The sequence below is a fragment of the Streptopelia decaocto genome (assembly GCF_964273445.1).
Source record: "Streptopelia decaocto genome assembly, chromosome: 2".
In the NCBI taxonomy this organism is placed as follows: domain Eukaryota; kingdom Metazoa; phylum Chordata; class Aves; order Columbiformes; family Columbidae; genus Streptopelia; species Streptopelia decaocto.
The window spans coordinates 76,688,584-76,716,249 of record NC_138655.1 but is presented as its reverse complement, the minus strand read 5'-3'; the positions used below and the strand labels follow the sequence as shown (position 1 = coordinate 76,716,249).

Below are 27,666 nucleotides of genomic sequence, written 5' to 3'. Positions count from 1 at the left end.
TGCTGCTCTGTGGACTTACAGATCTCCCTGGAAACTAGCATTTCATTCAGTGTCTTTCAGTTCTCAGGTAGTACATCTGTTTTAAGCTATGTATTTTTTAATTCCTTCAGAACTCCTGAATGAATACCATCTGATCTTCCAATTTTTTTTTTTGTCAGTTTGTTTCATGACCTGTTCTACAGTCACTTCAATTTCAGGCAGATCCTCTGATAAGACTCCCTCAGTGAGTTCTTAGCATGGGAATTTCCCATGAAATAGCAAACACCTTTCAGAAGAATTCGTTTAGTTTCTCTTCAGTGAACCCTTTTATATCATGATTACCCAGTGGCTCTACAGATTCTCCAGGCAGCTTCTTGCTCTTGATGCATTTGAAGAAAGACTTGTTGTTTGCTTTGATGCCTTTGGCTCTTTGTCTCTTACAACCATATTGGGCTACCTTGTGTTTTTACATTTAACCTGTAAGCATTTATGGTGCTTTATTTTCTTCATTTGAAGATGATTTCAGCTTTCAGGAGCGTTTTTGTTTCTTACATCTTCCTTGCCCTCCTGTTTAACTGTGCTAACCTCTTTTTGTTACATCTTGATCTTTTATTGACACACAGCCCTGGCTGTGTGCTTCCAATATGGGGACATCAAGTAGTTTCTATACTACCTATGAGGACTTAACTTTTAGCTTTAAACAAACTTTCAGGTGTGGTGGTGGTGTTTTTTCTTTGTTTGTGGGGTTTTTTAATGAATTTCTCTTTGTATGTGGCTCGTAACTGGCAGATTATCTTCCTTCTGCAGCAGAGATGTTGGATCTGAGCACAGAATGATCACTTAAGGAGTGACTTCTCAGCAACAAGGTGTCAAACCATGTTCTGTGCATACCTGAGACCACCAAGAATTACATCTTTTCTTTTAGGCACCCTAAACAGCTGTCTGTGATAGTATACAAAATTCAGTCTCATGTGCCATGTTTTTCTGACACAAATTTTTGGACTGTACAAACTACAGGGGTGATTGAAGATTGCTAGAACTATTGCATTTTGTACCCTTCTTTCAAAATATGTCTGTCTTGTTGGACGCGCCTGTACTGTCAACTCCATACTGTGTCAACCCCTATGTCATCCCATACAAGTTATTGTTACTCCACAAGATTATTTATTTTATTTAATTCCAAACTGTTTCCCTGTGTTTGTCCACACCACAAACATCATCCTGAACTGCCTGTTCCTTACTTATTTGTTTTCAAACACGTAACTTTTTGACTGTAATTTCATTATGAAAATCTTTTTACTTTTCTCAAAAGATGAACAATTAATGCCAGGAATTAGGAGAATAATATCATAATGACGCTTCTTAAAACTAATATTTTCATTATTAGTTACTTTTCTTTCTTAAGGAACAACGTGAATCTTTTGGGCATTTCCTGAATCTGGTATTTCTGCAGGGTAGCCAGAATAGGAATGAATTGCCTAATTGTTTTAGTAGTTTTCTTCTTTGTAACAAGATATATAAGAGGAACGACTCAATAGCATAGTTTGGGCTACCAAAGTTAACTGCTACTGCCACAGGAAGTGACTAGATGTGTCTAATCTCTTGGAGCATTCAAGACACATATAAAGCTAATGATTTATAACGCTGGCTGTCCATCTGTACACAGTGCCTAGGGCGATGTGTATCTTTAAAAGTCTGGAAGGAAGAACTAGTTTAGAGAGGTGTAAATAGGGAACTGGAGAATCCCATGAATAAAATGCTGGAGAAGACAACAATGGCTCGGTGTCTAGATGGACACTGGTGACAAGTGGTGTCCCTCAGGGGTCTGTACTGGGACAAGTACTGTTTAACATCTTCATCAATGACACAGACAGTGGGAACCAGTGCACTCTCAGGAAATTTGCAGATGACACCAAGCTGGAGTGGTGCAGTTCACATGCCAAAGGGATGGGATGCTATCTAGAGGGACCTGGACAATTTTGAGAATTGGGGCCACGTGAACCTCATGAGGTTCAACAATACCAAGTGCAAGACCTTGCACCTGGGTCAGGGCAACCCCCAGTATTAATACAGGCTGGGGGATGGATTTCCAACCCAAACTATTCTATGATTGTATGATAAGGCCTAAGGCAAGTCAAATCTAGTGAGTTAGAAAGTCAATTTATCTTGCATCCTCCTGAAATCACTGCTGTAGAAGGAGATGAAGCAAAAGTGTGAGATTAGAAAACTCTTAATAGTCCTAATCCTATCCTAACACTCTAAGGCTTTTACTTATGCTTTATTACTTTGAGGAGTGAAGGAGTTTGCATGGGAGGAAGTGGATAGCACAGCAATCATGATGGGTGATAAACCATTGAGAGTGTTTGGCAAGGGATGCAAAAACTAGTGAGAAGGAGAAGAAAGCAGTGAGCTAAAAGACTAAAGCTGAATACAAAACAGAGGGAAGAAAAAATGGGATAAAAAGGGACCAGGCAATGTGTAACAGAAAAATGGAGATAATTTGAATAACTTTGGTGATTGTACTGGAGAAGAAATAATAGAGTTTCCCTAGGAACAGAAGTCCAGGCAGTTGGGCAGTGTGCCCTCCAAGAGCAAGGCTTGCCTGTAACTCCCGGAGGAACAGGGCAGTGCGCCTAGAGAGCTGAAATGTGCAACTGAATGCAATTGTGGCCTCCTTTGTATGAGTCATAAAAGTAGAAAATCACGTCTGATTGCTATAAGAGTTGTTAAAGGCACGAGAGGGACTTCCTTGAAGTAATCTTACATGAAAAAAGAAGGAATATAGTATATTTTTAAAAGCCATAATCCACCAAACTATTTCTTTACCCTGTAAATACTCCATATACATATTAATCCAGATGCCATGCTAATCTCTTGTAAAGAAGCAAGGGATTGCTAAAACCCTCAGATAAGGTGAGGGAATGAGCTAGAGAAATATAGGTTCAGGGTGATAAAATGCTAGAACTTACATCAAGTCAAGTATGTCTTTATGTGAGCATGATGGTGATCAGAGAGTTCAATAGCCACTGATCTCTAATCTGTAATGCAGATTGGCATAAATCCTTGGAAAAAAAAAAATAAAAATCCAGAACTCATCAGCTATAGGATCATGGGAAAACTAGGTTAAAAGAGACCTCTGGAGTTCTGCTCCAAGCAGTTGTAGCTTCCATGTTAGATCAGATGTGCAGCTGACTTTCAAAATTTCCAAGAGTGGAGATTCTACAACCTACCTGGGTAACCTGTTCCAGTATGTAACCACCCTTGCTGTGCTGTTTGGTTTTGCAGTTTGGTTGGTGGATTTTTTTTTTTTCTTTTCCCTTATATCCATTCAGAATTTACCTCATCACATCTTGTGACTGTTGGCTTGTCCATTTGCTGTATACCTCTGACAAGAGCCTAGTGATATCTTCACTATAATCCCCCATTAGGAAGGTAAGGTCTGCAATTAGATCCTCCCTAGACCTTCTCTTCTCCATGCTAAACAAGCCAAATACCTTCAACTGCTTCTTGAACAACATGCACTTGGATCTTCTAACCGTCTTGGTGGCCTTCCAATGGTCTGGCTTCAAAATCTTCTTGCCTTTCTTATCCTGGTGGCCCAAAACCAAGCACTGTACTTGAGGTGCAGCTTCAGGAATACTGAATAAAAGGGAATAATTACTTCCTTGTTATGCTGGCAGTTCTCTTGCTAGTGCAGTGAAATAAGTAGTTCACCATCATCACCACAGGAATGCACTGCTGAGTTGCCACTTGTTGTCCACCAGACCACTAGCTCCTTCCTGATGAAATGCTGTACCGTTACAGGGGATTCTATCTTCCATACATGACTTTTCATTTTTCTTTCTTGAACTTAATGACGCTATCATTGGCCTGTTCCTTAACTTGTCAAGATTCCTCTGAATGATAGTCCTACCCTCCAATGTATGAATTGCTTCCTTCAGGTTGGTGTTACTGGGAAACTTGTAGTTGCATATGGGTGCAGTCATAGATATTTATAAGTCTCTTTTTTAAAAAGAAATATATATATATTTTTTTCCTCCATTGAGATCCTGCAACAGCATGTCCACCACTGAGTTTGAATTTTCCACCTCTCTGCTCATCTGATTATTACCTTGTGAGGTTTTTTGCTCACCCTCATGTTATTCAGTGAAAGGGAAGAATGAAACAATCCAGTGAAAAAAAGAACAGTACAAGTGAAAACACAGTCCAACAACGGAGAAAGCAGAGAAGTCGGAAGAATTGAATGGTAGGTTCCAAATCCAGCTCTGAAGCTTCTGAACACCATTCAGCATCAGATGGATTTTTTTTTTATTTTTTTTTTCCTCAGGAAATGTGTGCCCCAGTTTTAGCTGTTTGTGTGTGTGTGGTATATGATAGGTTGAGAATAGTTTGTTGCCAACACCACTCTAAGTAATAGCATTTACTTGGAGTTCACAGATATGCAGTATATGGAATTAGGCATGATGCCATAGGATGTGCACAGCAATATACATATACTGCTTATGAAACTATTCGGGGTACAGTTTTTCTTTTTTTAATAGGTTACAACAAGTGGTACGTTTCTACAGCTTATGTGTACTTTAGGAAGGTCTGTGGTTTCTAAGATACTTCTATGAAAGACTTCAATCCAGGAGACAATTTATTTGTTCGTGTAGCTGTAATCAGGCTTTCTCTATTCATCTCACCAGGGATTCCCAGCATTACCTCAGTGCTGTTATTTGTCTGCGTTTGAAGATTCAAACTATCATCAGCGCACCACTTTGGTTCTGTATAGCATATTTAAAGTCAAAAGCTAAACACTTTTCCTTTTTTAATGTTATGACCTTAAGATTCTTGGGAATTCAATAAATCCACAAGGCTGTTCAGCCTAAATTTAGATATTTTCCTTTTTTTTTTTTTATTTTTTTTTTTTATTGACTGCTTTTTTCTATCTCTACTGATTAAGCTGTGTCTTTCACTCAGCATCAATAGAAGGCATACTTTAAGATTGTTAAAGGCAGGGTAAAGTGAGATCAGCTCTGAATATCAGCAAAATTTATTTTGACCTGTTTCACCCCTCCCAACATTCAAATAGGTCAATGCAGACCACCCACCAAACACTAACCATAAAAATAACCAAATACCCTCTTACTTGATGTGCCCTGTTCATAACCTGTCTGAAGGCTGTGAAGATTTCCATCAGGCTTATTCAGTTTCTGGACTGCTGTGTCCTTAAGTCTCATTTAATGCTTGAAGTTTTGGAGGCTGCAGAGGGTAAATAAAATAAAAAGCTCATACTGAAAAGACAAATACATCCAATTGCTGCCTATGGAATAATGAATATTTTTTACAAAAAAACTCATGGTAGTGGACAAATAACACTTTAAAACATAAATTGCTTCAGATCCTAGCAGATACAGACTCTTTTTATGACTTCAGAACAATTTGATAGAGTTATAATGAAATTCCTCCCTTTCCAAGCTGTGTTCATGAGTGATTTCTCTGGATCATTCTCACCATTATCTTTCTGTTGGCTCACACTCCCACCCCCTTTCTGGTGCGAAGGGCTGCCAGACTGGTCATTTCCCTTTGCAGAGCCTTTGCCCTTGCACTTGCTTTGGCATCATTGCTCTTTGCAGCACGGTCCATGAAGCTGCACTTGATGTGGCATTACTGAAATTAATTTTGATGTCACAATGTAGTTTCTGCAGTTTTTGTGCTGAAATTGTCTTGACAACAGATTTGCATAATCATTGGGTAAGAATTTGTTTTTAATTTTGATGTTCAGATTTACTTGATTCAGATGAATAATAGAAGGTTGTGAAGATAATATGACATGGTGTGAACTGGTGAAACTGACTGTAAACAGAACAAATAAGACAGATGAGGGAGTCAGGTTCAGTAGTTATTTTTGTAAAATACAAGCAAATACTATTTCTAGTTACTGTCTTCTTACACTATGACAGCTGCTTGAAATCTAAACATATGGATTTATTCAAATATTAGTCACTGACTGCTTCCCAAACAAAGAGAAGAAAGCTTATTAATTAGGTTTTCTGCCAGAGATTCTTGATACAGAGGGGTAGCAGACTCTTCTGACGCTTACTTAAATTCTTCTTTCCTTCCATTCTGAAGGCAATTCTGTGGACCTGCAGCTTTGTCATTACATGAGGGAAAACATAACACACTTGTTTGTTAAATTCAATGTAAAGGATAATTCTGAGGTAATAACTGTGTGGCTCTGCCCCTTCATATATCCCACCATCCCACCTTCCATCCGTAGCTTCTGATGGCACCTGACAGAAGACAATTAATTAAGTACAAAATCACAGCAATCAAATAAAACTAGTAATGGAGTTACTGTTCACCTATTCTAGCCATTTTCATGTGTTAGAAATCCAAGATTATTTTTTTTCTTAAGTGATCCATCACATCTCTACTTCCTGCTTGAGGAGGAACATAGACACAACTGTCCTTTTCCAGTCATCTCTGCAGGGCAGGACTTAAATAATGTGGGCAGTGAAAGCAGAAAATATTAATTTCTACATCTTAAGAAGAAGGGAACCAATTATAGAGAGGCTGCTTATACTGTTTATTTTAGGGCATTTGCTAAAGTAGCAATTTTTATAGTAGAACTGAAAGAGACCAGTGGAGTATGAGTCATGAAGTATGGTAGGAAATGAAAGAATAGAGGGAATGCAGAAGAGAACAGAAAGGAGTAAGTAGGAAAGATAAATGACAGAGTCAAGTGTAGAGAAGTATGAGAGACTAGAATCACGAGCAAGTGTTTTTCTGTAGACAAAGTAATCACGGCATAAGGGTGTTAGTTGGGAAAATGCAGAAGTGTCTGAAAAGTAGTCCACCAGAGTGATTAACAGAAAACATATGAAGCATAGAAAAATATACGACAAGATATAGAATCCAGATGATAGAAAACAAGAAAAAAGCAACGTATTTCAATAAAATGGGGTTGGTGCATTTCTTCATTTAGTTTGCTTGGGGTAGCTGGACAAAATAGAGAGCAGTTGTTTGCACAGCTTCTAGAGCAACAGAACACTGGGAAAAGGCAAATGACAGCATGGACAGTGATGAATGTCAGCTCCTGCATCGTTGATCCTTACATTCAGTTAGGAATATTATGAGGACAGCTGTAACTTTTCAATAGGCAGGTAAAAAAAGTGCCCTGTACTAGGCCATGGCAAATAACATGTCTGACCTGCCTTGCTTGGGATGGCAGGAGGCATAGCTGGTTGGATGAAAACATATGCTAAGCATCAAAATGTGTATTGATATAATTGTCATGATAAAATTAAGTAACTTAAAAAATGCAGTACAGCAGAATAGCTGTTAAAGCTTTTGCATTTATTTTGAAAGTAACAATGCTCTGTTTAGTTTTGTTTGGTATTTATACTATCAAAATTTCTCAATGCTGACATGCCTTGATGTAAGCATGCTAACACAGCAAATACTATGCCACTTTGATTTTATGTTCTTCAAAACTTTAATAATATTTCTTTTACAATCCTTCCTCCAATAAGGGTATTATTTTATGCAAAGAAGGCAAACATTTGAAAAGTACCTCTTGGCAAGTTGATCAACGGTCTCTTCAGCTTTTCAGGCAATTGATTCTACTAGATGAGGGGCAAATGGTCTGTGTGAAGTAGGCATATCTGAAAAAGGTGATTATTATTGGGTGATTTTTAATAGTCCTATCTACAAACAACAATGAAAAAGACATTTCTGAGTATTACAAAAACGTGCAGAGAATGTTTCTAGGTATGATTACTGATGTACTGTTAAAATTCTGTGAGCAGTAGTGTTTTGCTCTTTACATTAATCTGACTCTTGGTGGTATTCTTGTACTCTGGCTAGTCTTGTTTGGAGTAACAGATACAGAATTAAGTAGGCTTTCTCAATTAGTCAGTGGGCATTGAAGTATACATGGGCTATTTTATGCTGTACATAACTTGTGTGGACTGCCGTCCCTTACTCGTAATGCAGGTCAGAGAAACAAAGGGGAATGATCCAGCTGAATTAAGTAGAACAACCACCAGCCATTTCCTTCTTACATTTGAGTTATGACTTGCCACGTTTCAGAGGTTTTAAAAGTTTAGCACCTCCATGTGTCCTTGGCTTGTTGGTCAGAGGTTTTAGGTAGCAGATGGGAGGAAAACTTTTGAATACTTCCCTCTATCTGTACTTTCTCTTCCTTTTTCTTTTATACTGTGTGCTTCAGTGACACTTGGTGGACATAAGTCATGACCCAAGTAATTTCCAGTGCTGTTTTTCTGCTAGGCAAGACATTCTCCAGACTGGAGAAGACTCTGCCAGACCTTATTGTGGTCTTTCAGGACTTAAAAGGGGCCTATAAGAAAGACGGGGACAGACTTTTTAGCAGGGCCATTTTTAACAGCACAAGGCATAATGTTTTTAACCTAAAGAATGGGAGATTCAGGCTAGGCATGAAGAAGAAATATTTTACAATGAGGATGCTAAAACACTGGCACAGGTTGCCCAGAGAGCTGGTAGATGCCTCATCCCTGGAGACACTCAAGGCCAGGCTGGATGGGGATCTGAGCAACCTGATCTGGTTGAAGGTGACCCTGTTTATTTCAGTGGGTTTTGGACTAACTGACCTTTGAAGGTCACTTCCAACCCAAGCCATTCAATTCTACTTCATTCCATTTCTGAGGAGTTATTCAAGAAACTCTCTCCCATATCCCTGCATTATGGTGAATGAGGTCTTTTTTTGAAAGAAAAGAGGGAGAAAGTGATAATAGGTGCATTTGTGTAGACACAGGAATAACTTAGCAAGCGGATCCTCAAAATATTTTTTTCTTCAGCCTTCAAAAATACCAAAGAAAAAAAGGGTGAGAGAGCTGTTTCCCTTTACCTGTGAAAATGATTTCAAGTAACTACGACAAAAATGAAAGGGTAGCAACATTTGGCAAATGTACAACAAACATAATTGCCTAAAAATGTTTCAATTTTGTATTTGATTAAATTACTACTACCATATGTGTGAAATTTAGTTCTCTAAGGTATATTGTGGATTTTACTTGTGTTGGTTTTGTCTTTTTTTTTTTTTAATAAAAAAATCGTCTCTAATGTATAAAACAAAAAACTCTTTAGAAGTACATTTACAAGCTCTGTGGATAAATCTTATCTGTTGGGACTGGTTTGGCTTCCTTGACAGAATAAAAGGAAATGTATTCAATTTGGTTTAGGATTTTTAGCATGGCTTTTGTCCAAAACTACTTGAGTTTCCCTTCTGTGCATCATTAAATGGAAAATTAAATTGTATTCAGTCCATAACAACACGTCCTCAAATTAAATTATTTCATTAGTGTGTACTGTGATAGCTGACTTTTTGACTACAAAAGCTTTTGTCACCACATGATCACCTGCAGAACTTTACAATTTTTTTTAAGTAACACAAATGGTTCTCATTTGTGATCATACTTACATAGGCGTGTTATGAACACATTTTTACACTACTAAGAGACCTACATGAACTATAAATGATTTTGACACAGGCCTGAATTGTTGAATGTATTTGGAAATTCCATTTCTGATAAAATGGCTCATTCTGACATACATCACTAGAGTGAATGAAGGAACAAGTAGGTGTTACCACAAAAATCTGGACTACAAAGGTCTTTAAAAAGGAAAAAACCATAACTTTCCTGTAAGGTATTATACTAACAATTCTTGCACAAATTATAATATTATGTACTGAAATTCCTTTTCAATCTCAAGACAAGTCAAAACAAATGGTTTCATTTATTTTTTTTCAGGAACTGCAGTTTGAGAGACTGACTCGAGAACTTGAGGCTGAACGTCAGATTGTAGCAAGCCAGCTGGAGAGATGTAAGCTTGGATCAGAAACTGGAAGCATGAGCAGCATTAGGTAAAGTATGAATTGCTAATTTCTTTGTAATGTAATGAATTTTGTCACTGTGACGAATTACCACCAAGAGCAAGATTGATCATCTTCTAGTAAAAAGTTATAGACCATGCAGCATGAGATTTTAGTAGAGTTTGAAAATTTGATTTTTCATCTGCATTTTAAAATGAAAATTTCAAGAAGATCTTTATTTTCATGCAGTTTGGTATCTGTGGTGTTTTTGCTTTGTTTTGTTTTTCCAGTAACAAAATACTCACATCATTGATTTGCTGTAGTCTGAATGGATTAACAGAAAAAATCCTGTTTCCACTATCAAAACAGCTATAATTTTCAGCCAAACCTTTGTAGCTTCATATTTGCTGAGATGTATTGATAAGTTTTATCAACTTGTTTTATTGTAATTTCATTTTTCAAGGTATTAAAAGCTTTTGAGATAATTACTTAAAGCTGCTGACCTGATGTCAAAATGTAATGATACAATACGGGTCACTCATTTTTCAAGCATTTGCTTTCTTCAATTTAAGAAATTGTTCTGGTACATTGTTTGGGTAATGGTGAGATTATTTAAGATAATTTAAGCTGATATCTTGGTCAGTTTAGTGGAAGTAAAGATTTTGTAGTTTTGAGCCTCTTGATATGTATTTCTTTGTTTTCTCAAGTGAACATAATAAAGAAAATATTATATTACTTGAGTTTGAAGGATCAAGAAAAAATATGCTTTATAGACATATTATCTGTTTTTATCTGTAGAAATATTAAGTTTGATATCTTTTGAATATGTAAGATGAAGTACAATATGCCAAGCTTAGTGTGAAGTTTTGTGTGGTGCTGGTAGAAAATCTAGAAAAAATATCTATCAGTGCTGAAAGAAATTCTTCCTCAGTTTAAGCAATTCAGACTACACTTAAATCAAATAAACGATTTTTTTTCCATGAAAAGTAGGAAATAAATACTCAGTAGAATGCCAGAGATGCAACAGAAATGCTGAGTTTAACAGCACAATTAAAATGGAAGAAGTCACAAGAATCTATTACTAATTCAGCAGAAGTTGTAGCTGTACATGAAGTTGACTATAAACATGCTTAATAAATCAAGTGAGAATTAACTTCCCAAGATAAAATCTTACTTTATTCTATATAATGTTCTCCTCCAACTAGACTTACCTTCTCTGTGTTTAAATAATATAGTTTCTTCAATGTTAATGTAATATTTGGCAATTCAGTGCAGTACTATATTTGCACCCTAAACGCGCTCCCTCAGCCCTTTAAATTTTAAATATGGTGTGACTACATTTCAAAAAAAAATCTGAAATATGTTTGAATAATACTGAGCTATGTTTGAATAGTAATATTATTTTAGGATTATTCCAGCCAGTGATACAGAGGTTGGGAAGTTTCTTGTTTGGAAGGAAATACTTTCTTGGTGAACTTCTTTGCTACTAGTGTCAAGGTCACTCAGCTGTTTCTTAAGAGACTCCAGTTTTTTGAGAAGCTTAATATTGACTGTTAACCTCTGTGGAATAAACTAGCACCTAGAATAGCTGAGGAGATTTCATGAACATTTTTGACGTCTGTAATTTGCCCCAGAAATGTTTTACATATGAGAGTTTAAAATTTCTAGCATTTCAACTAAAAACATTTTATCAAATACTGAAATACTGTGCTCCAGAAGGTAACATTGAAAGCTTACAATTAGATAGCTGTTCTTAGACTTGGCAAGTTATTTAAAAAGGACATTAATAGTAATCGAATGTTGTTTATGTTGCATTGTTGTTTCTTCTGTACATATTAAATGAGCTTTAATTTTCTGTTTGTTTTTTTGTTTGTTTTTGTTTTTATACTAAATTATTATAGTAGGTGATAGAACTAACATGAATATTAAGTTAAATCAAACGTAAGTGTGGGTTCTGTGCTGAATTTCCAGTGGTCACCCACATTTGAGAGTGTTCCTTTGACTTTGTATAGTGAGACAAAGACTTGAAAGATAAAAAATAACATAGTGGAATAATATCTGTTAAGAAAAAAAAAAATCTCTAACTTCTTATAGTCTTTTGGAGTCTGTGGGAGCAGAAGAGGCTCGATTAAAAATACTTTTTTCATAGGTATGACCCCCTAAAGCTAAACTTTTTGGACATATCTGCTTTAAAACGATGAGAGTAATTTTGTGGTAAATAGTAAATGCTTTAGAAATGTTCCATACTCATACAGGGTAATTTGAATATTTTGGCATCTTCATTTAGCTACTGAATAACTAATCAATTATCTTAAGCACGGTTTTCTGGTGGAACACAAACTAATATCAGAACTTACAGCTGTTATTACTAGGTGCTTATTGACAAAGAGCTTTTAAAAACAATCTTTAAATCAGTGCATTTGCTTTAAATACTGTCATTATTCAAAGTGGAATCCTAGCTGTTAGTCTTCAGTAGAAGTGAATATACCACCTTCAGTGATGTCACTGTTGTCTGATGACACATAAGTTTATTACTCAGATTTTTATCAAGTAATAATTAAACTGGACTGATTGTAATCAGCACATTTTCATATTGGAAAGTTAGGCATTTTTGCCAGTTAAATAGCTAAAAGGAATTTTTCTTGTTAATATCTGTTACTTATGTCTGTTAGCACCTAAGTATCTAAAACCAGTACGTGGAACAGCTTTCCGTATTTGTGACTTTAGTCAGGCTAAATCAGTGTACAGTAGTGTTTTCTGCCATACCTTGCTCTAATATCTTTAAACAACTGCAGATACTCATAACAAGTACTTAGAGGGCCCTTCATTTTGGAGATACCAGGAAACTTGTTCCCAGCTTTACCTCCTTGGGCTAGTAGTTTCATGGAGTCTTCCTGTATGTCTTAAGATTGTGCCCTTGGAACCAGGTTTTTATGAACATACTAATGAGCTGTTATTTCTGGCTTCTATTTTGCTTTCTGTACTAGTCTTGCATACTTGACACTTGGCCCATAAGGAGTTGTATATCCAGCTGGACTGTGAAGCTCCATGTGGCTCCATTTTCAGTCCTTAAGAAAATTAGAATCACAGAAACTAGGATTCAGAAAGTAACATGAAGTGAGTTTGCACAACACAATGCAACTCCACACAGAATTGTGAAGCCTAAATCCATGCCAGGAATCGCTGCACCTTACGTTGGTATAGCTCCATAGCTCCACACCTGCTGAGTGGAAGGTCTAAGTAGCCAGGAAGGAATCTGTCATTCGCGGTTTCTGTGATATGATACCTCTGTACTAGAGCTTGCCTGTAGACATGCCAGTTTGTTCAGAAGAGGTTGGATTAGCCAGAATTGACTGCTCTATCCAAAGCTCTGATGGTGACAAGCCTTGTTCAACTGAAGGGATGCAAATGCTCTGTTCTTCCACAGAACCATTTGCTAACTTTGAAGAATTCATCTTGGGCATGTGAGGAAACACCACAGCTCAAATAGTGTTCATAATTTCTGTGCCTCCCTGTTTCACTGCTGGGGCCTATCAAAATAACTGAACTAAATGTTCTTTGTCGTATCCTTGATCGGTAGTTGTTTTTTAGAGGGTTAGAGGACTATATTCACTAGCAATTTTTTCCAAAATGACTTGAGTGCCTTCGCTTCTGGAACAGGTTCTTGGCTGTGAATCGATGGGGGAAACAATGGCTCCTGATAAAGCTGAATAAAATGCTTAGACCATGAAGTAGGACAAAACATACGGAATTCTTCCAAGCTACGCTGTTTCCCTGTTGGCAAACTCTGAGCAGTTCATTACTCAGCCTGCTGAGTATTAAAATTTCATCACACATTGCATAGCAGCCTGGTCATGTTCTGTACTGCTCAATCCCTCCGGCTGAGCGTATTCCTTCTGGGCCAGATCCATCAGCCGGTCACCCCTTTTGTACAGGGGGCAGTTAGATGCCTGCATATCTTTGAGGTCTTCAGTCTCTGATAATTTTAAGCACATATTAACGTGTTTCGAATTTCTGAATTTCTCATGACCATATCGTGTAGTTCCTCAAAACAGAAGCTGATGAAAGTGAGCGGGTTGGTTTTGGTGGTTTTGTTTGTTGGTTTGGTTTAGTTTTGTGAGTGTATGTGTTTGTGGGTTGTTTTTTTGTTTGTTTGTGTGTGTGTGTTTATTTTTGTTTTTTTGTGGGCTTTTTTTTTTGCTTTTTTGCTTTTTTGTTTATGTTTTTTTTCCTTCCAGAGATGAAGATAAAATCTCTGAGACACTTTGGAGACTCAGCTACCGTTTTCATGGTTTATTTTGAAAGAATTCAGACAAAATAGTGCCATAGAATGGAAAGTCTGAGCAAGCAAGAAAGTAGATTGCATGCATGTACATGTAACATATCTGGAAGCTGTGTCTTTGCACAAACAAATATCCTTTGGACTTGATTTAAGAACTCTACTGACTTGTTAGTAAATCCTTAAAACTTCAAAATCATTTTCTGTCTCACATTCTTCATCACCGTTTTATGTGAGCAACTTTTGTTTGTTTACTTATCTTTTGGATGTAGCCTTACTGTTGGAACTCAGGAAGGTAGCTCAAGCATAACCTACTCTTCTTCTTTGAACATGCAGTTTGCAAATTGGTCAGGCAATATAATTTTTCTCAACTGAATTTCAAACCCCCACTGAAATTAGTAGAAGTGATTTGCCATTTGCCATTGAAAGGGTCTTGAAAATACTGATATTTGTGCATGAGTGTCCTAAGCAACATACTAAAGTTTCTGTATTTTACAGATAACAGAAATTTAATCTAATTGATTGAATTGCATGGAAAGCTTACCTCCTTCGTATGTGCTTTCTTCAATGTAATTCTCTCTCTTGGAAATGCATGTTATTCACACTTTATTACTGGGGAGACTGATGTTTTACTTGGGAAGATAAAAGTTTTGCAAATTCCCTGAAAAAACATCCAGCAAGTCTAACTGGTAAACCCATAAGATCCTTCATTTCAAGAACACTGAAGAAAGAGATGAAATACACTATGACATAGGAAGACAATTTCCACTGTGTTGGTCAAATAAACAAAATGACAGTTATAAAGTTTTCCTGTACAGCCATGGGTATTAGATCTAATTTAGGCTACATATTGTACAAGAATATGTAATAGTCTTTGAAGATATTTAAATCCAGTAGCAGCGTGGCTGCCACAGCCTAGACCTGTGCAGACTGGAGAAATGGGCTGACTGGAACTTTATGAAGTTGAACTTTAGAAGCAAAAGCAAGGGCTACTGGGAATCTTTGATGTTTAAAACAAAAATAATTTTAAAAACACCTTTACATTAAATGTAGTTTAGAAAGATAACTTTTTTAAAAGAAAAACAATGCACAACAGAGCAGAAATAAAAAGGATCATTATTTTAACATTACTTATGAAAATGCCAAGTGTAATTTTTTTTGCTTGCTTTTTTAAACATAAGCCAATAGCATGATGTTAACAATCACTACATTCAAGAAAGGTAGTCAGATTTTTAAAAGTAATGTTCTTTAAGAAGGTGGGCATTTCACCAGTGGACGGAGAATATTTTTAATAAAAGTTTGACAGCAAATGCTGTAGCTCAGCTTCATCTCATTCTGGAATGTGTTTTTGCTCAGTAGTTCAGAAGCTGAATAAGCCTAAAGTTTTGTCACACACTGTTGCTTATCTCCATTGTGGATTGTGTGAAGCTTAACAACTCATGCTTGGATGAACTTTTGTCAACTGAATTAATCAATGAATTTATCTGAAATAAAATCTAAAAATAGTAATAAAAACAAGCCTTTTTTTTTTTTTGAGTTGCTGAAAAGGCCCCTCACAAATTCTACAAGGCTGAATATTTAGCTGTGGTAAGATATGTGTTTTTGAGGTTTTGTTTGTTTTACATTATCTCACAACAATTTTATGTTGCTATAAATGACCGGTTCAGGTGGAATCCTTTAGAAAGATGTAGAGATTGCTCCACTCCTGAAGACCAACTAGGTCAAGAAGAGAAGATGCCAGAGAATTCAGGGTACAGCAGGCAAAGAAATTACAATCAAAAGCTGGAAACTCTAGTTTGTGTACAGACCAGCAAGGTCTCTGAGTTCATACACAGTCTGCAGTGAATGTCAGGGGGTTGCCAGCCAAACCTCAGTGTAATGGAATGAAATTTCTAAGGGCCAAGTGTGACTGTCTAGACTTGCATCAACTCAAAACTTTTTTCAGTTGGCCTAGACCAAGTGACGAAGTCAGGAGCCAGCTGTGGAGACACATGGGCTAACGAAAAGTGGGTTACAAACCTTTAGTTGTCTGGAGGAAAGTGTATTTAATTCAGAGGCTGTTCTGAACAAATGTTAAGTTTCATTGTTAGAGCAGAAAACAGAAGTGTTATGGGAAAATGGGAGTTGTGTAGAAGCCTTTCAGTTGCCTTTGAAAAAGATCTAGGTACATGTGTCCCAGAGTTCTGACTACTTTAGGGCCCTATAAGAATTCAGAAATGTTTAACAGCAGTATATTTTAAAGGAGGAGTCTATTCACATGTGATTTCCTTCTTTAGTTTGTAAATACATAACAAAAATATTTTTTCTTAGTGAAAAGGAAGTTAACAAGTCCCCCCCAAAATCTGCAATAAACGTGCTGTCTTCTATTTTACCCTAGAGCTCTGTGTTCAACAGAGGCTGCTGAGAGCAGAGGAGCTGTAAGTACAGCATCTATAACTTCTGTCTTTCTCAGAAGTATTATGTGGAATCCATAGAAAGCAGCATTGGTAAATGTTAAGAGTAATTTACTTGCAGAAGTAGGTAAACTGAGTCAAATGAGAAACTGGAGAAAGGAGGATTTTTTTCTTTTTTTTTTTCTTTATTCAGACCTCATCAGCTTATAGGTGTTTCTGCATTACCAGGAGTGCAGAACAATTTTTGCGGCTCAGCTTAAGGAGACATGTCATTCTGAGAATACAGCATCCATATGCTTTTTTGAGGGGATTTTTAACAGACTACGGTTTGGTCCTATGGATTGGCCTGCCATTAGTTGTTGCAGTACAGCTCCTGGAGGGCCTCTTTCAGGTTAGTTTCTGACAACAATTCAATTGGTGTGCTGTGAGACCACTTCATGACGCAAACTAAAGCTTGGGAAGTGAAAAAGAGCAGGAGATTTGCTTCAAAGAGAGAGTGTTACTGTGAAGGACAGTGTTAGTGTTCGTGGAACTGATAGTGAACATCATTATCCCTTAGAATGCCTCAGACTGGGAGGGAGCAGAAGGAAAGTGTTGCACTGGACCTGTTGATATTAATTTGTGTCATTTGATTCACATCAGTATTGTCTTATTTGATAGCAATTCCATTTAAACCCCCTGAAAAGGTACAAAATTGGCGTTGAGTCTTCAGTATGAAAACTAAAAGGAAAGGTGGACCATACATACAATGATGTGTTCGGTTAACTCAAATCTGTTTTTATTGATGAGAAATGTTTTGTCAATGCTAAGCATGATGCTATCTGATATATATTGGGATCTTGCATAAAGTTTGTGTTATTTGGCTTGTGGTAAAACGGAATCTGGTAAAAACAGGACTTAGGTTTTGAGGTGGTAGGGAAAAATCCCACAACATTCTTTACTAGGAAATCAGCTTTCTCGTTGAATAGTCACGCATCTTTGGTCATAATGCTACTAAGCCAGCATGAGAATGAAATGAGCTGGAAGAAAAGATTCAATTAGATCAGAATAGTGGTAAAATGTGCCAGTGTTTATTATACCATCATGTTTTCTTTGAAGTCTTTGGATTCTTTGCTATCTGTAAAAGACATAAATTAAAGAAATAAGCCTTACAAGCAAACAAAACCCAAACAAACAAACAAAACCAACCAAAAATAAAAACCCTGGCAGAACAGCACCAGAGAGATTTTCTTAGAAAAAGTTGAATAGATGGTATTTTTGTTACATTCAGAAATCCTTAAGGAGTTCATTTGGATAATCTTAGAAGAAAAGAAACTGAAGCAGCCTTTGTCAAACCACAACTGAGAATGAGCAATGTGGTTTGAATGGTTGGCCACTTGAATAGAGTGGTTTTTGTTTTCCTGTGTCAGGTTTCAGTCTTAGCTTAGCTAAGTCATTTAGGGATTCTTCTCCCTCATACCTTTCATCTTCTCCAACAAACTGCTTACCTACCAGAAAAATCATCAGTGATTTCTAGGTGTTGCATTGCTAGCTGGTGGACAATGGTCACTGTGCTAATGTGTGTCTGCTAAGTAACAGCAGGAAACCAGCAGTTCTGAAAATCAGACTACTGATTTATGTGCATCTAAACACAGCATTTAGGCAATTCTGAAATCTTTGCGTAGAAATAAGTGTTTTGTGAAGGATTGGAATTGACAGATTCTGCTTGTTGTGACAACTGTTACAATGTACCAAGACTAATTTGCTGTGCCAGTTTGACATGAATAGTTGATGTTAGTGGCTTCTTGTGTACCATCACAGACAAGAGTGTTCAGGTCAGAGAATGTATTAGAAGCAAGATAAAGCCTTCAAGTAAATACTGATGTGAGTAGCTTCAATATTCCTGTTTCATCTTGTTATTTCTTGAACTTTTGGCTATGAGAAGTATAGACCTGAAAGGTGATGGACTCTGTATCCTATTAGGTTTGCCCAATCAATTAGAAACTGCTACCAGAAAAAGAAGATTTGAAGAAAATGTTCATTGTTGGAAATAAGTTGTGGTTGGAACACTTGGTACAATTAATATTAATAGTGTGAATAGTTAATTATATTGTGCAGATTGACAGTTTACTGGATTAAAACATCAGACTTGTGATCTGATCATTCAGAGCAACCTGATATAAGACTAAATCTGAGCTTGTCTGTACTCACTGTATTAAAGCCCAGTATTTAGGGCAATGCTTAAAAAAAGAATACTGAGAGAAGCTGTTGGTACAAGAGCAAGAAAATGAGATAAAGTAAAAAGTTGTACAATTTTTTTTGTGTTTCCACTAATGTAACATTTGAAGGGGCTTTGTGCTGGCTCTCCACAACAAGGCACATCAAGAAAACAGATTAGTCCTGTTGATCCTCTGTAGGGAACTAACCCTTTTCACAGTTTTGCAGCAGATAAGCTGCTGTTGCTGAAAGGCAAATTTCCAGCAAACACCCAAGCAGTCAGGTCTGTTGTGATTTTGGTTTTTACAGTATATCCATATCTTTTGCAATAGTATTATGTGTCGTATCATTCCTAGATAGATATGTCTCTGAAGGCACCAACTCCAACAAGACTTTTAAAGCACCTTCTCCACAGATGCTCTCCCTTTTCTTCTGCTTGCTAAGTACTCTCCTGAGATATCAGCTCCATGAGAGCAGTAACAGTAGTACTCAGCATTGCCAAACTCATAACACTGGCATGTTTATGAAATTAAAGTATCAATTTTAATCTCAAAATTTACTGCAGAGAACCTGTGACAATAAGGATATAGATTTTTTTTTTTTTTTTTTCCTCTTTATTGTCATAAAAAAGAGTCTTATAGGCTAAAAGCCTTATCTGGGGCTGTCAGGTGTCACTGAGATTCTCTCTTAGTTAGCTCAAGTCTTTCAGTATTTATTATTCTCCAGTAATTCTGTGGGGAAAAGAAAAAAAAAATAAAATAAAAAGATCCACAAAAAAGGCAGAATGACTGCAACAGGAAAAAAACAAAAGCTACTTTGCATACCAACAATTACTTATATGTAAGCTAATGGAGACTGTACTTAATAGCGTGTTCTCTACCTTAGTCCACTTCTGGCATGATACTGAGATATCGGAAAACTCTTTCCAATTATTTCATTCACAATTCAAATGTGTTACTGCAAGCCTAATATTTGAATCCTGCACTAATTTGAAATAAACATGGTGTTACTGTTTAACCCAGGGCAGCAGGTAAAACACTGAGCAGCTGCTCTCTCTCACCTTTCCATCCCCAGGAGGAAGAAAGGCAAAAAGAGGGAAGACTTGTGGGTTGAAATGGGAACAGATTTAATAGAACAATAATAAAAGAAGAGTGATACAGGAAAACATTTGGCCACTGGAACACCATGTCCAGCAATGAAGGCCAAAGGGATGACACTGCAAGTATAACAGGTCCAGTCAAAACACGTAGGTCAGAATGGGCATCAGGAGCAGAAATGGGAGTGGGCAGAGGACCAGGAACCCTCCTGGATGGCAGCCATAAGGGAAGAGGGCAGGCTCTGGCAACATCCTGCTTACATATAGGGCATGATGTTCATGGTATGAAATACTTCTGTTGGCCAGATTGGGTCAGCAGTCCAGTATCTGCTCCTCCCTGGTGCTATCTTGTACCTGCAGATGGACAGCTGGAAAGACCTTCATCCCACTGGCAGCTGCCAAGATACTAATGAAGTCTTACATTCTTTTCATACCAAATCCCAAACACTGGAAAGCTACTTGAAGAAAACACCGACTTTATCCCAGGGTGAAAAGTTTCTAACTGTATGAAGAAAGGTAACTCAATTTCAGTCGAACCAGCACACATGGAAGTACTGATTTTAGGAAATATGTCATTCTTAATGTAAAACTTGGTTATGTCTTAAGGTTCTGTGTTCAAACTACTTTTGACAAGCCATTTGTTGAAAAATTAGAGCAATATTCTTTACCATTTAGGATGGATAAGCACTGTAATAGATTGTCTGAGAAGACTGTAAAAAGTTTCATTTGAAGCTTAAGGACATGTAGAATATCAAGAATGGGACACGAGTGAAGTGACAAGACTATTTCTCTACAGCACTTCTAGCTCTCCTTTTTGTGATATCTTGGTGGGCTATGCTTTAATAATTGGGCAACATTCTTTTTGTCCTCATCTTTATCAGATGTTGAAATGTTTTTGGATAGGTTTGGAGGAAGACAAGATTGAGGATAATACTAAGGGAAAGTGTCTTGCTGTTAGAAAGATCTTGAATTCAGAGTGTTTGCAGCAAAGCTTGATAAAACTTGTCCAGGAAAGTTCATTTTTAGTCCTTCTTGTGGGTCAAAGGTACTAGATACCATTTTTGTGATAACTTAGAAGCAGCTAGTTTATTGCTAAGAACAAATTCTGTAAGGTGGTGATGGTATTTAAGGCTGCGTGCAACTGACATTAAACACTGAAACTGAAGTAAGGTATCCAAGGTGCTTCAAGAAGTAAGTTCTAAGGAATCATGGAGAGACACAGTAGTAGTGTCTGTCATTAATGTTGCCTGCTGGCTGGTGTTAAACCAATATTTTAATTGTTCCTTATTTTGCCAAGTTTCACCTTCCAGGTTGAATATTTCCTTCTCAAGATGCACATTCTGAGGTTTTGAAGGGAATTGCAAGTAATCATCTTCATTGTTGTTGTTATTCATTTGCACCAAATGGCCTTGCTGTTAGCAGATGAGCTAAATGTACTTTTGCAGAGTCACATAAGTAAATCCCTATTTTCCTACAATGCTTGCTGTTGTCTACGTAATCTGGTGTATGATGGGAAGAATGCTGGAAGTGGGATGGCAGTCTCGTCAGTGTTATCCCATCCTTTCCTCTGTGTTGTCTTTCCGAGTCCAATGGCAAGAGGTCAAGCAGCAGACCTCCAGGTGCATTTAGCATCCTAGTTAGGTGTGTGCATGGGGAGGGGAGGAAAGTTGGGGAGGAAGAACCTTTATTCAGAACATGACTGAGGGATCTGGAAGAACCCAGATTCAGTTTATAAAGTGAAGATTTGTATTTAATAGGCACACACAAGAGTCAGAGGATCTGAGAAATTAAGACTGGGATGGAGCAGGATGAAGAAAATGAATCAAGGGTAGAGTCTAGAGAAGAGCAGGACAGGAGGGTAAGGCAGAGGAGTCAGGGAACCATATTACACCCTGCTTAGAGTTGGAGACTGAAGAGAAAAGTTGAAAATTCCCATTCATCCTGGCTGCTCAGTCTGAGAAATCTAGGACTAATTGTTGAAAACAGAGATCTTACTGGCTTCATTTGCTGCTATGAGTAGGCATCACATCTGTGTGTCGTTTCCTGATCTGGTTATCAGAATCCTTGCATACCTGGAAGGCTGAACAGAGAAATAAGCAGAGAACACTTGACAGGATTCAAACAAATCTTCACAACAGAATTAGCTAGCAGAAGCTGATACAATTCCACTGGATTGCCTCCAGCTATTAAAAGCAGATAGCTATTCATTTTCCTGATGCACATTTTTCAAGTTATGAAACTTCATGGGTGCTGTATACAACAGTGTCCTTCTACTCAAACATGATTTATCCCCAGTGCAGTTTAGAAATGAAATGGTCATGAAACAGAAGTTGTGTAACAATGCATTTGTACAAGGAGTATGTCAAAATGCAGCTGGCTGAAAGCTTCCCAGAACTCCAGACAAACCAATACTTCTTTTTTTTTTTTTTTTTGTTCCGCAGAGGAACACAAGGCCATCTTGTTGCTGTTCTTGAGGAAACAGATTTGATTCTGTGTTGAGTTTCAAAGAAATATTGCAATTTGGCATAATGTTTTCTCTGTCTTTGCCAGTGCTAACCTTTCGTTTTTCTCCACCAGAACTTGTGTGGGTGACCTTGACTTCTGTGTTGGACATCCTCTCTTTTGACACCTTTCCTTTTCTCCATTGCCTAGGTTTAGATTCCACCTAGCTCACTAAACACTGTGATTTGCCAAAATAAAGCCCTGTGTTCTGCTCTTGGGACTTCCTTGCTTTGGCAAGTCCTGATCCCCTTTCACCGAGTGCAGATATGGGAAAAGTTTCTAGTGCTACCTGCCAGAACCTCATCCAGGCTAGTTTATATGTCCCTAGCAAATGACTAAGTTACTTTTGCATTTAGCTGTCTGTATTTTAGTTCTTGTTTTTAATAAAAGCGTAGTTGTTTTCCAATGCAGTCTTTTAAGAAACTGGAGATTTTCAATAAAAATACATTGGTGGAAGGCTTCTCATCAAACATAGCTTTCGAAAACACACTCATCTAATAGTAGTAATTTCTGCTGTCACATTGAAAGTGGCTCCTCTGTCATGCTGTGATCTATCTTGATACAAAATCAATTTATTGTATTTAGCTGTAGTGTTTGATACAGTCAAATCAATTCACTTTGAAGAGATTTGGGTTTAGGTTTTTTTTTGGTATTTTTTTGCTTACTTTAGAAAGCAACAGTGATATTAATCTTAATTATTAGGTGGTCTCTCCCTGTTCATATGTGATAATCTGCACAGGAATTGGTTCTGATTTTCCTTTGTGTTGTCTGTATGTTTCCTCTGAAGGACTGACATAAGCATCTTAATGGTGCTACTACATGTGTGACTGGTCTGTAGCAGAAACTGAGCTCTGCGTTCCTTGAGTGTATTGAATATCAAAAGTGCACAGGAAGTATTACTAATGTATTTAGTTGAATTCCAGGAATGGCATGAATGAACATATTTCTGTTTCCACAGGCATCTCACAATTTGATAGCAAGGTACTTTGAATGGCTAATGTTATATGCTCTCTCAGCATGTTGCCATTTCAGCAGTTGAGGAAGATTTTATAGATTTTAATATGTTAAACTTAAAGGGACTTTTAAATCCCTTGTCCTTTCAGCTCATAGTAAATGTAATCTCAGTTACTACTAATTGTGTAGAAATATTATGCCTTATTCTGGCTTTCCTTTATCCCTTTTATTTTCACCTGGTTCCTCCATGCTGCTTATTTGTGCAAAGGTTTAAATAAATAAATAAACCTCAAAAAAACAAACAAAAAAAATAACTAGAGTGTTGCACGCAAGCTCTCTGATTCTTTACTCTCTATAGAGCAATATCCCCCAATTTCTCAGGTATAGAGAAGGAACAGATGTAGTACAACTCCTACATTTTTATTCTCTCTATCTTGAAACAACTAGGTCAAAATTAAATGGCTGTATTTTGTTTTCATTTAAATCTTCCTTCTGCATTTTATTTTTAAAGTCTTCACCATAGATGTTACTACACAGATGTCTGTGAATATAGCTGTAATAGGATTAGCATCAAACTGAGCACAGTGTGAAGTTTGCCTAATTGCAAATATTCTGTGAAAGTTACCTTAAAGGTTTCCCATATAGCTACTGACTTTTTGACTGTATTCATGAATGGGTCACAGGAGCCAGTGACTACCATGAAAGGAATGTCTTTAGCTTAGATAAAAATATCCAAAGCTTATCAGAAGGAAAAAAAAAAAAAAAAAAAAAAAAAAAAAAAAAAAAGGAAAAGAAAAAATCACAGATCCCGAATAGTTGATAGAAATGTTCTAGATTCAGTTCTCCAAATTTTTTTAATCATGCACCCCATCAGTAAAATATTTTTGAGCTTGGATTTGCAGTATATGGATATTTATTTATAGATTATATCCATGTACTACTGTACCTAGTACATTATAAACCTTAGAAAACATAAACCAAAACAGAAATTTTAAAAGAAGATGAGATAAAAATGAAATAAACACCAGTTTTTAAATAAGTCACTTCAGCCTGGTATAACAACAGCATTTTAACAGCATAAATCTGAAGTATTAGTCTATATTGAGTCCCTTTTAGTCAATACGCTAGACTGGTAGGTCTAGAACATGACAAGAGTTTTCTTTATTACACTTACAGGACTGATACAATTATAATCAGTGCTTTATAGTTCAGCTATCCAATTTTCCCCTTCTAGTTGATTAACAGAAAGCCCTGGCAGATCTTTCAAAATTCATGGCCAAATAATTTGTCAATTAAATATAAGTGTATGTAAATTGATAAATGTGGATGTTAGGGAGGAAATAATCATTGCAAGTTGCTGATGAGAACAGAAGACCCTCTTAATAATTTGAGGTAGTCATCTCCTCCACTTTCCACCCTGGTCTGCTAAATATATTGCGTCACAATATATTTTGTTTTCCTTCCTAGGGATATGTAAGTGACTTCATATATTAAAAGTTTTTGAAAAAGCTTTCTAATTTTCTCTTTCCAGTCCATGTTAATTCTATTAATGAAATGAGCAAAAGAAATACAGTTTATCTGCACTTAATAGTGTCTATAAATCTGTTCTTGGAAAGGAATGTGTAGCTTATGCTGTAAATTACAGAAGTCAGTCTTAAACAGCTTGTGTAGCAGCATTTAGGTTTCCCAGACATTTTTCTGATTTAAAAAATAAATATTTGAAATTAGATGTTGAAAGATTAGTCTTTTAGTATTGGGTATTCTTGTCTTGTCTACCTCTTCTCCTCCCCTTTCCTCTCAGCTTCCCTCCCCCAGAGTTTTCAATTAGTGCAGTAACATTTACATTTGAAGTTAAAGACTTTTCAAGGCCTCCGTCTTCCTTGAGTCTTTATTTTTGGCTCTAATCAGAAGTCATAGACACAGCAAAAGGTTGTGTGTTACCCTCCTTACCACTATAAAAATCTCATTGTACTGCAACTCAGTTTTGTTCTGGTTCTGAACTGGTTTTTAAAGCTGTGTAAACTGTACTAATAAAATCTTAGCCTGAACACTTATGAAATGAAGAATTAACCAAAAATCATTTTCATGCCTTCTGCTTTAATTTTTTTTACATAAGTTTAAATCACATCCATTTAAATTGCTTATCTTTTGTCTTTACTGATCCATATTTCAGAGAAAAGAACAAAATCGAAATAAAATAAAAAGCATTAATGCTTCTAAATGTCTTTACTTTAGTTGCACAGGAATACTCCACTGTTTCAATATTAATCTCTGTTTCTGCAGTGAGGCGCCGATAGTGTATTATTTTATTCCTTTGCAATGAATTTAGACGACAATTTATATTCAGCTTTTAAAAAAAGCTGCCAACACAAAGGGTTATTGATGTAGTTACAATATATGTCCTTGTTCACATTAAGAGAATCTGTGACATGAACTTCTTAACATCAGTGATGTTTAAATAAGCATCATTTTTATTCCTTGATGAGTAAAAGTTAAAGAAAGCCCTGTTACTGTGCATAACTGAACCCTTGTCAGGGGTTCAGTATTGGTTATTTAAAGCATTTGCTCAAAAGGTATGGATGACTTTTGTTTTGCTTAAAATAAAGCAGGATATACAATGTGAAGAGAGATAGTTGTGGCTAGTCCTTTAGGAAGATGTTGTGTTTAATGTACAGCTTTTTGCACTAATGCTGATTTTAGTGAAAAACAGTGTTACAGTTACCTGAGCATTTTAACACTAACACATCATTAAGAGTGCAAACAGCCTGGCATACAATTTTTTTTACCTACTTTTTTTTTTTTTTTTTAAACTTTATCCTTTTATAATTTAAAGCTATATCAAATGATGCTAAGCAATAAGAATGCTAAAGTCTTAATCTAATCCAATGATTTACATAGGATTTTAAAGGTTTATTTTGCTTTTTTAAAAATTCAAATTGTACAGGAATAAGTTGTTTTAGTGTTGTTATTTTGCTGTTCAGAGTTGAAGTGGCTTGAATTTAGCTTGTGAAACAGAACAGTAGGTATCTTTCATCAAAGAAACTACGAGAAGCATTTGTTGGTTAGTGTGCGATGTAGGCCAAAGTCTAACACAGAGCAGGTTGGTAGCTGGCTCAGGGCTGGTTACACCAAGACAGATAGTAACTCACATGCCCTTGGGTTGAGCAGGACCTTCCTGCCCCAGTGCTGCATGAGCCGGTCATAGTGACATCTTCTTTCATGACAGATCCCCAGCAGGCAGCCATGTGCTTTAGTTCTCAGCTGACATTTCCTTTCTTCTTCAACATACTTTATGGTGTAAACAAGGAGGAATTACAATTAATCTGCTATACAGGTTGTTTTTTGTTTTGTTTTGTTTTTTTCCTGGCCTTCTTGCAATCTACAATTTCTACAGCTTCCATATTTTTCTTAACATTTCAGTTCTGATTTAGCTTCTTGCCGTATTTATACCTGTTCCTGCTATCCCTCCTTTTCTCTTTCATTGATACTAGAAGGGTCTTTTGATAAGCAGGGATCTATTCCATATGATTCAATGTTTTTTCCACCCTGGAATGTCTGGTGAAGTAAATAATTTATTTTACCTTAGTAATGTCATATTCATGAGTTTCAAGACCTAAGGGCCCTGAAGTTTTAATAACTCTTACGCTTTACCAATTCTCTGAAAAATAAGATGTGACTAAAAAGAGTGGGTTTGTTTGTTTGGTTGGTTGGTTGGTTTTTTGTTTTGTTTTGTTTCGGGGTTTTTTTTTTTTTTTTTTTCTGTTGAGCATCTCTGGTTCTCAGCTGATACAGAAACAGAAACGGGACTTTCCAATCTGCTATCTTAAGTTAGATCAGAATCCCTTTCTAACTTTCTTTTTTGGCTTTTGGAGGTATCTCTTCCTTTACTTTCAATCACATTCTTTACTTCTGCTGGAATAATCAATCATTTTGTGTCCTTAAGCTTTCTCATCACTTCATGACAATGAAAAACACATACATAGTCTCCTATGTTTTCTGCTAACATATTCCTTTTGATAATAGTTCACAGATCAGAATCTGGGGCTTATAAGACTAGAGGCAGTAAAGTTTGGAAAAGGTGATAACACTTTCATAGATACTTGCAGTCTGAGTGAATAAAGTGCTTCCATAAAGGTCCATTGGGAATATTATACGCTATATTTCTTGATAATAGCTATAAATAGAGTATTATATGCAAACACATGCACTTATTGCAGCTAACATTTTGTCCATTTCAATGAAATGTGTTTTCCCACCTTCCTTAGTCTGCTTTGAATTGCTCAGTCTGAAAGCATTGCATCAATGTTGCCAAAGTTTGCAAGTAATCCATTAAAAAATTAAATCATGAAATCCATTTTGGCTGATGTTTAAATTTACTGCAGCCAAATTTCAAAGAAGAATCCTGTGTGATGTAGCTCGTAAGCAGGCA

At 36.6% G+C, this 27,666-nt stretch overlaps 1 protein-coding gene across 1 annotated transcript in view; it reads left to right on the top strand.

Moving 5' to 3' along the window:
- Positions 1 to 27,666, top strand: part of CTNND2 (catenin delta 2) — a gene marked incomplete at its 5' end in the record, with an annotated part of 536,051 nt that overhangs the window by 112,704 nt on the left and 395,681 nt on the right. Inside the window, one exon of the mRNA XM_082045132.1 lies at positions 9,756 to 9,868. Coding sequence (XP_081901258.1) covers positions 9,756 to 9,868 — 113 coding nt within the window. The remainder of the gene's footprint in view (positions 1 to 9,755; positions 9,869 to 27,666) is intronic.